Source organism: Anabrus simplex, chromosome 10 (assembly GCF_040414725.1).
Source record: "Anabrus simplex isolate iqAnaSimp1 chromosome 10, ASM4041472v1, whole genome shotgun sequence".
NCBI lineage: Eukaryota > Metazoa > Arthropoda > Insecta > Orthoptera > Tettigoniidae > Anabrus > Anabrus simplex.
In genome coordinates, this window is record NC_090274.1 from 19,869,138 (window position 1) to 19,881,384 (window position 12,247).

General features: G+C 38.3%; 1 protein-coding gene across 1 annotated transcript in view; it reads left to right on the forward strand.

Annotated features, from left to right (window-relative positions):
• The window catches only part of dom (domino), a 485,316-nt gene that overhangs the window by 114,727 nt on the left and 358,342 nt on the right, over positions 1-12,247 (forward strand). Inside the window, exon 10 of the mRNA XM_067154429.2 lies at positions 7,520-7,628. Within this exon, the coding sequence (XP_067010530.2) occupies positions 7,520-7,628 (109 nt within the window). The remainder of the gene's footprint in view (positions 1-7,519; positions 7,629-12,247) is intronic.

Genomic DNA, 12,247 nt, shown 5'->3' on the forward strand with positions numbered 1-12,247 from the left:
AGAGGGGACCATGGCCACATGACCCTTTAAGTCGCCTTCTATGACAGGCAGGGATTACCTGTGAATGTACTCGACCCCTCCCATCCATAGGAGGTCCAACACATTATACCAAACCGCAATCCATGTCAGCACCTAGGTCGCCCCTTTTAGTCGACTCATACGACAGGCAGGGGGGCACCGCGGGTGTATTCTACATGTGCGTCCCCCACCCGCAGGGGGTAGTGTGTTTGGTCCGCGAGAGGTACTTTTTCCCCTCAAGTCCGCCGGCAAGCCGGTTAGGACACTCCTATCCGCCACCTGGGACGCGCCACGTGGGAGTATCACCTCTCCCCCCTGCTACGCCTTCGTAGCAGGTTCGTGGAATACGGTTGTTTTCATTCCTGTGCGGCGGTGGAAAATTGGCAGCGTTGCATCAGACATCGAAGCCCGCGAGCTCGTAAGCCATTTAACTCTGGTGATTTATTGTAGTCTGTTACGTGTTTTACGTTTCTGTGTTATACTTCAGAAAATTGGCAAAATGAAACGAACAAAGCCGCATAAATTGACTGATGCGAGTACAAAACAGTGTACTCTTTCAGATTTCTTCATAAGTAAATGACAAAGTGATACAGAAGAGAGTAAATGTGAGAAAACACTTGATGGAAGTGCCAATTGTAGTGTTCAGGACGACAATGACCAGAGTGAAATTTGTGGTGTTCAAAACAATGATAAGTCAAACATTAAAAATACGTCGAAATTTCAGTCAGGCAAACGGAAATTTCAGCAATCGTGGCTTTGATTACTACCGTGGCTGCGCTATAAAGAAGGAATTGCGAAGTGTGAATTATGCAGTAAATTTCCTAGTATTGCCGACCAAAATTCTAAAGTTGTATCCGGATTTTCAGCACCATTTAAACTGGAAACTTTTAAAAAACACGAAAAATCCTATCCTCACTCGCAGTGTCAGGAGGCTGAAAGTTTCAAGAAAAATCCCGAATGTGCACCTTTAGCTAAGTGTGTAAAGAAAATGGATGCTAATATGTTACAGCATATGAATGCATTGTTCATGGCATCTTACCATATTGCAAAAAATAACAGACCCTACACTGACTTTGAAAGTTTGGTTGCATTGTTGAGCAAGTTGAATGTTACTGATTCTAAGAAATATGTGAATGATAAACAATGCAGAGAATTTATTTCATACATTGCCTCAGATCTTTGTGAAGATTTGGTATGTGAAATTAAGGAAAGTTCATATGTCAGTATCTTACTCGATGGATCAACAGATAAATCTGATGATGAGAAGCTCATACTTTACGTTCGTTTTTTAAAAGAAAATAAGGTGAAGGAGACATTTCTTTCTATTGTGTCATTGGAGGATGCAACAAGTGATGGCTATATGGAAGCTCTGGAAACAGAATTGCTTCAGTTAGGGCTTGGAGAACTCTTCACAGGTACAAAACTAATCGGCATAGGAACTGATGGAGCACCATGTATGATTGGTGTTCGTAATGGTTTGGTAACAAAAATATCTGAAAAACTTGAGAACTTGATAAACGTTCATTGTGTTGCACATCAACTCCAACTCACCGTTCTTCACTCACTGAAAAATGTGAAACTTAAAATCATTGATGAAATTGATTCTATACTCAGGAAACTATACAAGTTTTATCGACATTCGCCGAAACGACTTCGCGAACTGAAGAACATTTCGGAGTTACTGGAGTGTGAAATATCTAAATTGCAGTACTTACACCAAGTTAGATGGGTAGCAAGCAAATTAAATGCTTTGCATGCAATTGTCAAAGACTGGGAATACCTAGTGGTGCATTTAGAGAATATTTCTGAAAAGAAAGGTGAAGAAGGAATCACGGCTAAAGGTCTTCTAAAGAAGATCAAGGACTTCAAATTTGTCATCACAATTCACTTCTTGTATGATTATCTGAATATAACCAAAAGACTTTCACTTGTATTTCAGACGCATGATCTGATTTTAAGTCAGATAAGAGTGCATGCAATAATGCAATTAATTCATTGCAGCAACTTCAGAACACCAAGGGCCCAATGGAAGAAAAATTTGTTTCTGCTACAACACTTTCAGGAGTTTTCAATGGAATACAGTTATCAGGTGTGTCGGATAACAATTTCACGACAGACAAGGAACATATTTTGGCAAGTGGGATTAACTTTCTGAAAAACACATTTCTTCAAAATGAAGATATTCAAAGTGCCACTGATGTTTTTGACACATATTCCTGGCCTTCAGGAAAACAATTGGAAAATTATGGTAACAGTGAAATACAGCTTCTTGCCACTCATTTTTCAAAACACCTTCAAATTGAGGAGAACAACGTAGAAGACATACTGAGCGAGTGGTACGAGTTCAAAATAATCGGGAAAGATCTTCCACTGAGTGATCTACATGAAAAATCGCGGACTATGAAAGGATGATTTCTGATTTTAGGAAAGCTCCTCAGTATAGTGGCAACAATTCCTGTATCGACCTCATCATGTGAGCGAGGGTTCAGTACAATGAATATAATTAAACACAAACTGCGAACCAAGCTTGCTGTGAAGAACTTAAGTGATCTCATGATGATATCTTTGAATGGACCATCTATAAAGGACTTTGATGCAACAAAATGTATTGATCGTTGGTATTTTGGTGGGAAATCAAACAGGCACATGTAGTATAATTTAAAAAGATCTTGACCTTGAAGGCGACTGGTGACTATTTGGGTTAGTATTTCTTAAAATATAAACTGTTTCTATTCCATTCTTATATGAATTAATAGACTAGACTACTTAGGGACACACTTCAAAAACAATACATAGCTTAATCCTAGTCTAACCTGTGGTTTTTGTAATGTTTATTTGCAAAAAATGTGCTGGCTCCTGATAAAAAGGTGCTGGCTACTGAATTATTTCTACTTTTTTCTACCCCTGCATTTTAGTATTGAAAAGGTGGAAACGTTTACGTTGTTATTATTATTACTTATATAATTCAAAATCAGTTCATTCAGATCTCGCTGGGGTAACTTTGCGCTTTTTCACCTACTTCGGGGTGTCTACAGTGTGCTTCATATTTACTAGGTTTGAGTGGAATCGTAATTATTTTGTATTCGGCGTTTTAAGGAACGCCACAATATCAGTGTGCGGAGAGGTAGAATCCGCGAAAACTGGTGATGCCAACAGTTGACGAAAAAGCGTGGCTTATAACCCATAATCAGTTCCGTGCCCAAAAAAAAAATTGTCAGTGCCGATGAAACTGCATTGTTTTTTTTTTTAATGCTGAGGGCAAGTGGACTTTTGGTTTTAAAGGAGAGAATTGCCAGCCAGGAAATGTACTGTGTTGCAATGCAGTGCACATGGAAGTGAGAGACTTCCTTCCCCCGTCATAGGAAAGTTCAAAAAGCCACGATGTTTTAAGGGCGTCGGGGACTTTCCATGCCAATACAAGGTATCTAAAAATGCAAACAGTCCAATAATCCAAGAGAGAAAGCATTTGCACAGGGGAGCCAGCATAATTTTTCCTCATTTTTGAATAGTGTTTTTCTTCTCTTTGTTGCGTGAGGTTATGTTTGCCATTGTTTTCTACAAGTGCATTATTTGAATAATGTAAATGCACCTTGTTGAGATACATTTTAGAATTTTTTTTCCATGGTATTTGAGAGCTTTAAACTGTGAATCAATGTTAATTGCATGCGGTAACGGGTCTTAGAATATATTGTAACGTTGCAAGGGTTGGCAATTCCAAAGTACGTGTTGGTGGTTAATTCGAAATCACATAATTCGATGTCGGATTTTTGCGCCCCAACAACTCAAATTAACGATGTTTTACTGTACCTAGAATTGGTCAAAAGCATAAATGACAGGTTGATTAAGGTCAGATTGAGACTTGAAACTGCTGTTACCGATATAATTCAAGGGTATGCCCCACAAACAGGAAATGCAGATATGGATCTAGAGGAATACCTTGAATATCTGGAAGGCCATATACAGGACAAACAAGTTGTGATCTTAAGAGACATGAATGCTCAAGTAGTTCAGGGAAGAAAAGGAGATGAAGGGATTATAGGACCATTTGGATATGGGAAGAGAAACAAGGCTGGAGGTATTTTTTTTTTAGACATTTATAGAAGAAATGAGTTGATTCGGCCAGAGTGTTCGCCCTGTTATGACTTACAGTTGTGAAATATGGACATTCAGCGAATTTGTTAAGCAAAAACTAAGAACAGCCCAAAGAGCTATGGAACGGTTTATGCTAGGCTTCACGAAGAAAGACAGGAAGAGAGCATATTACATGAGATCAGTCACAAAGGTTAGCGACATTTTAGAAAGTGTGGCTACCCTAAAAATGGCAGTAGGCAGGCCATGTTGCTCAGAGAACTGATGGTAGGTGGACAAAGCTTGTGCTTGAGTGGAGTCCGAAAGATCATCTGAGATCAAAGGGAAGAGCATCGGACAGCTGGGATAAAGTCATCCAGAAGATTACTGGGGTCAATTGGCGGAACACAGTTAGGACCGTCCCAGATGGAGAGACTTAGTGAAAATCTACCTTGTTTGGGAGTTACAGGTGCTACATCGCAAAAACGATTGAATATGGTTGATAGTGATTGTGCCTATTTACAACATTAACACCCCAGTTATTACTGATGGAAAACTACACAGTCACTTCTTCCTACCAAAATAGTCTGGAATCGATCTTTGTTTACACTTCTTACAATGTTCTGTATTTGTTTTTCAAGTTCATAAAAGTTACAAAAATTATTTTCTCCCTCTACAGATGACAGATATCTATGTAAAGTGTCCACTGCTGCATTTGACTCTGCACTCGTAGTCATCACTGTATGCTCAACTCCTGTAAATTTATCAAGAAGGAAACCCGCTGGTCGGAGTTATCATTCATTTTGCATGGCTTCCTCTGATATTCGTAATCGGCTAGGTTTGCCCATTTATTGTCATATAGTGTGTGCTGTCAGGATTAGTCATCATATCATGGCCACTCAAAACGTTATTAAGTAGATCCCGGATTTCCATGCAAATGCATGTTTTTGAATAAGCTAGTTACATTTCTTAAACTTCGCAAATATTTGTTTTATGACTTCACACTTCCAAATAACCGTTCTTTCTCCCTGCAAGTTTACATGTTTTATCCTTTTCAGGAGAAAATTCATTTTCAATGCATATTTTGAGGATTTTGTACTTAATAGCAATTATTTGGACGTTTATATTGCATAATATGACTTTTCTTCTGATTTTGGTGCATATGTAACGCTAACTTGCATGATGGTGCCTTTTATGAATGTTGGTTTGCAGAATTTGGGACAGAGAGAATGCATCTTATCTGGCAATCAAAGTTAGTATGTAAGATAGTGATCCTATAAATCCCTTAACCAAGCAATTTCTTATCTGTTGCTTTTGTAAACATTGATATAAGCGGGAAGGCTCCACGTCGATCTCTGTAATTTTGAGGAATAAGTTATCCCAGTTATAAATTGCTATAAATTGAACCGTAAATTGTGCAATACTAAATGACGGCTCATTTTTTTTCGTATGTTAGATGAACTAAACAAAACTTGTATCACGCTTCTGTGATACCGCGTTACTGAGGTATTAGCATACAAACATGGTTTTGCACTGAACCTTCCATTGTTATCCTGGAATTTCCTGCCACACATGTTTATTATTGTAGCTTCAATCTTTAGCAGTTATTGAGGACATCATCTGCAATCATTGCACGGAGAAGTAGCTGCGGCACCTAGATATCAGCTGAGCAAAATGCTCCGTTCAAATACTGAGTTTGAATTTGTCGTACTCATAAAAGGCGTATTATGGTGAAAATGCAAATACGTACAATTTGACCTCACTTTGTCCCAAATGTCTTTATTTAGTTATACACCTGTCACTTCTTGTGGCATAGAAAGGTCGTATTCTTGCTTAAGAATGTGCTGACAAATAAACAGATGAGGTTAAATCAAGACAATTTGACGGCGTTAGTTTTTGTGCAGTGTTTCAAAAGGAACTGAATTTTGATTGTGCATGTTTTCCGGTTTATTGTGCATGTTTTGCCACTTGATAGTGCATGGGTGCATGCATATTTTGAGATTTTTTAGTGCATGGAAATCCAGACTGTAGTTATAATTTAGTTGTGACGCCATTTTTCTTATTTTTTTTTTTTTTCCGCCTTGAACAGCCTGACGTGTAAATGGTAGGAAGCTTAAAATGTCGCAAACGTAAATTTCTCTCTGTGGTCAATTATGAAGCGAGACAAGTCTTCGTAGAGAGTTTTTATGACCGTATGCGCTTCCTGACGTCAACCTCATCAAAGGAATTAATGGGATGAAACAAACGATGCAATATGAATAATTAAAAAAGACTATATTTACTCTAACTTTTATGTAGGTCTAAATGTTGCATTCACCATTTATTGTTTTTTTACATTTAGAAATACTGCCTTCCAACGAAAGTAGCCAGTATAACCCGAACATATTCTTAGATTTGTTGAAGAATAGTGTACAATATCTACATGTACAATTTATAGCTCTTTATAGCCTAGAAGGCATTTGTTCACTGCACTAAATTTGAGGTTATCGCATATTGAACCCATCTTTAGGTTTTTTGGCTATAAAAGTGGAAAGAATGGGGGTCTAATACGTGAGTAAATATGGTATGTGAGTCGACAATAAATGTGCTGAACGTTGTAAGTCATCAACATAGATTTGCAGAACTTTTTTCGGAGTGTGTAATAGCGATACCTTCCTCTCCTATGCTTTTGTTTCCAGCATCTCTCCTATGCTTTTGTTTCCAGCATCTCTTTCCATACGCTTGGGATCACCTTCCTCTCCTATGCTTCTCTTTCCAGCATCTCTGTCCATATGCTTGGGTTCATTTCATCAGGTACATACAATATTTGACTTTTTTTTAAATCAAAGGAACATATTACTGTAGAAGCCTTTACGAGAAGGAAAATGTGGTATTGATAGATATTAACTAATCCAGTATATCATTTTAAAATTCAAGGTATCAGTGCGCATATTTGACGTTATACAACCGTAAATTTTAAGCACTGTAGGTGCTATTGAAAGGATGTTTGTGTTTTGCGGGTAACGTTTTCTGTAGCATTTGTGTTCATGAAGTTAAACTATGTTAGACTAGTACAAGTGATATTCAATTCTGTGAAATTTGAAAGGTTTGTAGAGTGGGTGGGAGAATGGCGACAACATGGACTTGTGGTTGGAAAATTCTGAGTAGTCTCTCTCGAGGCAAAAATTCTTTCTACTTGACACAGACTATAGTTCATATGATATTTAGCACAATAATGTTCATGTATTACTGCATCAGATTTTTACTTATTTATGAAGAAATAATTTTACTAATATTAACGTGCAGGTCTCGGATGTTTCTGTAGTGTGTACTCTGTCCATGTGATCTTGTGTATCAAGTAACTGCTCTCTACCTGTTTACTTGAGCAGAGATCATTTTCATCATGGTATCATAGTTAATTTATATGCTTGAATGAGATGTTCTTTGTTTACAGGTTGAAAATCAGCTCAGCGTTGATGAACTGTTGGCCAAGTATGGTGCTCCTGGTTGTGAAGCGCTGAAGTCAGATCATGAGTCTGAAGGGAAAGATGACTCAGATGATGGTAAGGCTCATGTGGTTTTCTTTGTGGTATGTAAATCGTTGCAACTTAGGAGTTGTAAATTAACTAACTGTCCTGAATAAAGTGTAAATCTATGTAGTGTGTAATATTGTTTGAACGGAAAGAGGACTAACCAAGTGATTAAAGGAACATACAAGGCAAGAAGGTAGGAAGTAGGATAGAGGAATCATTTTGGCGGTTCAGTACGGGAAGAGGGATTAATGAAAGAGAAAGTCTAGGGTAAAGATACGCAAATTTTTAAATGAAAAGTTATGTCCCGATGGTTTGTGTCTATAGTTACAAAATCAACAGTGATTTAAAACTTAGCTTATTGTTACTAAGACAGTCATAACACTAAATGACAACAGCTTAATGCTGTCTTCATGCACCACAGTTTTCCAAATTAAAACTTCTTTGAGATTCTTATGAATAGATGTTTTGTTTTTGTACACTTCATCAGTACTGAAGCTCTGATGATGTCGCACAATTTAAGTGACCAGACGAGTTGGCCATGTGGTTAGGGGCACGCAGCTGTGAGCTTGCATCTGGGAGGTAGTGGGTTCGAATCCCACCGTCGGCAGCCCTGAAAGTGGTTTTCCGTGGTTTCCCATTTTCACACCAGGCAATGCTGGGGCTGTACCTTAATTATGGCCAAGGCTGCTTCCTTCCAACTCCTAGGTCTTTCCTATCCGTTTGTCGCCATAAGACCTATCTGTTGGCGCGACATAAAGCCACTAGCAAAAAGAAAAAATAAGTGACTGATTTCGTGTCTTGACCCGTTCATTGCAAGCATGAATCAGTCATGCTATATGTCTGTTTTGTACATGGATGAAAACAAGCAAGCCTGTAATTAACCATCAGAGGACAGAATTTAATATATTAAATCGTGGATCAGGTTGCATGCGAGCGGAATTTCAACCATCAAAGATAGTGTTACTGCACTTGTTGCATTTTCATTAGATGTTACTAAATTAAACTTTTTGCTCTAGCTGAATGGACAAAATTGAGTGCCATTATAACTTTCTTGGCTTACCATACATATGTGAATGATCCATAGCATAGAATAATCAGCACACACTAGTTGTGGGAGGGAATTCAAACTAAGAGATATTCTTTTTGATTTTATTTATAAGAAATAAGTCCTTTGCAATGTACTCCAAACCTGAACAGAAAAAAAAAAATTGTTTTAACCTCTTGCCTTACTTCGACGGAATGTTCCATCCAATGATTGAGAGGTGCGAACATACTTTCATGGACACTTCCATTCCTACACGCGTTTAGCTACAAACTTGTATATGCGGTCACCAAACCAGTGAGGCTTGTTCTAAATGTTTCAGAATATGACCATTAGGTGTCTCATTTTTATATTGTAAGTGATTAATCCATTCCGGAATACGAAAGATAAAACGCACCTTAATATGTGTCATTTGTAAAGAAAAACAGAGTGGCGTTGATGATATTCGTTCTTGTTTTGATCCATTTGCAGCTGAGTGCTTGAACCTTATATAAACAGGATTGTTCAAGAAGTTTTAACTGCTGGTGAGAATGAGGAAGCTACTGAGATCCGAAAGAAAGGGGTGGATCATACAGGAAGAAAGGAAACCAGGAATTATAATTCAAGGTGGAAATGTTGTCAATATACCATCCGCATGAGGAGAACAATGCTTGTCGGACATATCTACAGAATGAACCTGGGAAGACCGATCAATAAGATTTAAAAAAATTTTATGCCACGAAAACTAAGGTGCCCTATCAGGAGTTAAGTACCTGGAAGAAATGGGAATACAAGAAACAGAAATCAGCAACGTGAATGCTTACAAGTCGAGGATGAAGGCCGCCAAGTGGTTTTAATACAACGTTGGATCCCATACCCAAGCGCCGTGGGCAGTAATGAGGAGGAGGTTGCATGAAGTATGAAGTACTGTTCGAGGATCAAGGCCAAGTAACAGATGAAGATGAATTCGAATTCACGTGGTCCATAGTAGTCCAAAACTTATGAAGAAGAAAGACCAGCTGACGATTTGAGACAAAACTTAAGCATGTGAATAAATTAGACACGTGAGTGTCCAAATTGTCATTGCCCTTTTGGATACAGTGACTGTGGAACTCATCACTGCCTTCTAAATACTACTTCGAATTACTTGTGAGGGGAATACAGTAAAACCTCAAGATTGAAAATAACTACAGATGCGGGAAAACGATAGATGCAGGCGACATAAAAATTAGGGGGAGGGGAAAGTAATAATATACGGATACTTTATCTGGACATTCTTCGTCATGTAAATATAATAATCATAATAATAACAACAATAATAGAACAATAATAAAAATGTTGTGTGGCCTAGGAAGCCAGGCGCAGGTCTTTAGAGTTGTCGCTTGATAGACTATCTACACGCTTACAAAAATGCGCTCCTACCTATATGAATCCTAATGCGTAAGTTTGTGCACAGGCACAGCCCCTGAAGCGTTGGAATTGACCAACAAAAGTTAAAATCCCTGACCCGATCAAGACCCCTTGAACCGAAGGCCAACGCTCTAAATATTTAGCCACGGAGGCGAACGTGCTTAACGGTATCAGAATATTGCAACATTGATATACGCCATGGAAATAAAAAGCATTACTTTTATGCAGTTTCTTTTCACTTTCTTTACATCTTGTAATAACTTTGAGGTTAGTTCTCTTATTGCAAATTAATGATATATGTGGACATTGTGGCAATATCCTGTAATATTGTAAACATTCCCGATATGTTAGAGATCCTACATGATGCGGCTTTGAGCGATTTGTCTTGGATGACGGTGTGTCTTGGATGATATTGCAGCGGGCTATGCGAGGCTGCCAACTTAGTTTCAGTACCAAGCTAGTGAAAAGATTATTGGTCTGGCTTGTAACAAGACAGTTGGGCAGGAGGCAACAAAGCGGTTAACAGGCTTCTAGCATGCCGCACTCCACAGGTATGACGCGATTAATCGTCCTTTGACTAATTAAAACGTGCCCGGCGCCAGCCGTTATTATTTTAAATTGCGTAATTTTCTCATTTTCAATGAAGGTGGCAGCCCTAGCTAGCTAATAGCAACACAGAAAATGGTGGTAAATTTGAGTTTTACTGTGTCCTCGTTTTATTCCTTGTAAATAAAAATACTTCTAGGGATCGGTTAATGGGTCATGGAGAAGCGTTGGCACCAGGAGGCTCGTTGTGTGGTTGTGCATGAATAACATGCACACAGCAGTCCAGCCTACAAGATCCTTGCTTGAAACTAGCAAATCTGAATCGCTCGTACATTCTCACCAAACAGGTTGCCACTATTATATGTTGGGAGTATCGAGCTGTTTCTTCAAATTCAAAAAAGTTTGCGAATATTTTTCTTAAGATGATCGATACATACGGGAAAATTGTGGCCAAAGACAAATATTGTTTTGACGATCAATGTGATAAAACGATAGTTCGAAGAATGATATGTGGGGGAATTTAACATTGGTTTTTATGGACAATTTTTGTGACCTAATAAATTGAACGACGAATACTGGAAAACGACAGTTCCGGGAACATTCTACTGTAATAGCAAGAAAGATAAGCATCAAGAGTCGGCGGTTTCAAAACAGAGATTAGCAGTGTTAGAGCAGGTTAATGACAACACGGTGGTAGGAGTTTTACCATAGTTTCATAGCACGTTATATTTATTAGGAATGATGCACTTTATTAATATATGTGTGGAGTTTTCTAAACTATAGTTCACAGCATGTGTGAAGTTTTATTGATATTAATATGCTCTGGATGATTTTGATGTTGCAAATCTTATGTGTGATTTTGGATTGAGATAAGAAAGCAAGTTACTGCTGTTATAACATTTGATTGACAATTTGCTTTCTGATTAAAGGAAAAGGAAGAAATGTGTGTACTGTATTAATCTGAACTTTTTTTTTACAATTAGCCTTACGTCGCACTGACACAGATAGCCTTTATGCTGACGATGGGATACAAAAGGCCTAGGAGTGTGAAGGAAGTTGCGATGGCTTTAGTTAAAGTACAGCCCCAGCATTTGCCTAGTGTTAAAATGGAAAACACAGAAAACCATCTTCATTGTTGCTGACAGTGGGGTTCGAACCCACTATCTTCAGGATGCAAGCTCACAGTCGTGCGCCCCTAACTGGATGGCCAACTCGCCATTTAATTTTCATGTTAGGTCCTCAGTATATATATTGCCGTTCTTTCTTGCTTCCTATGTTTGATTGTATTCATTATTTTCATTGTGCTCGTATCGGTTGTATTTATGCAATAAGTGCCAAATATTTTACTTTCTTAAGGGAGTGTTAATTCAGCGAGGCATATGAAGGCAATAGTATGTGCACATCGTCCCTGCCCTTTGCTTCATAATCGCTTGTTTATCCTTGTGCTGCTATCTCCTCCCACACTGACCTGTTGTTCATGTTCTGATTTTCCTACGTATGACTTGTTTTGTCATTTATTTGTTCCTTTCCATTTGAAGAGATTTAAGAACCAAGAATTCTCAAAAATGGTGCTGAAATTCTATGATGACCGAGTAAATGTCTGAACTTCATAATTCCATTCACTTATGAAGTTCTTTGTTGACAAGAGGCATTTGTCTGAGAATTTGTATCA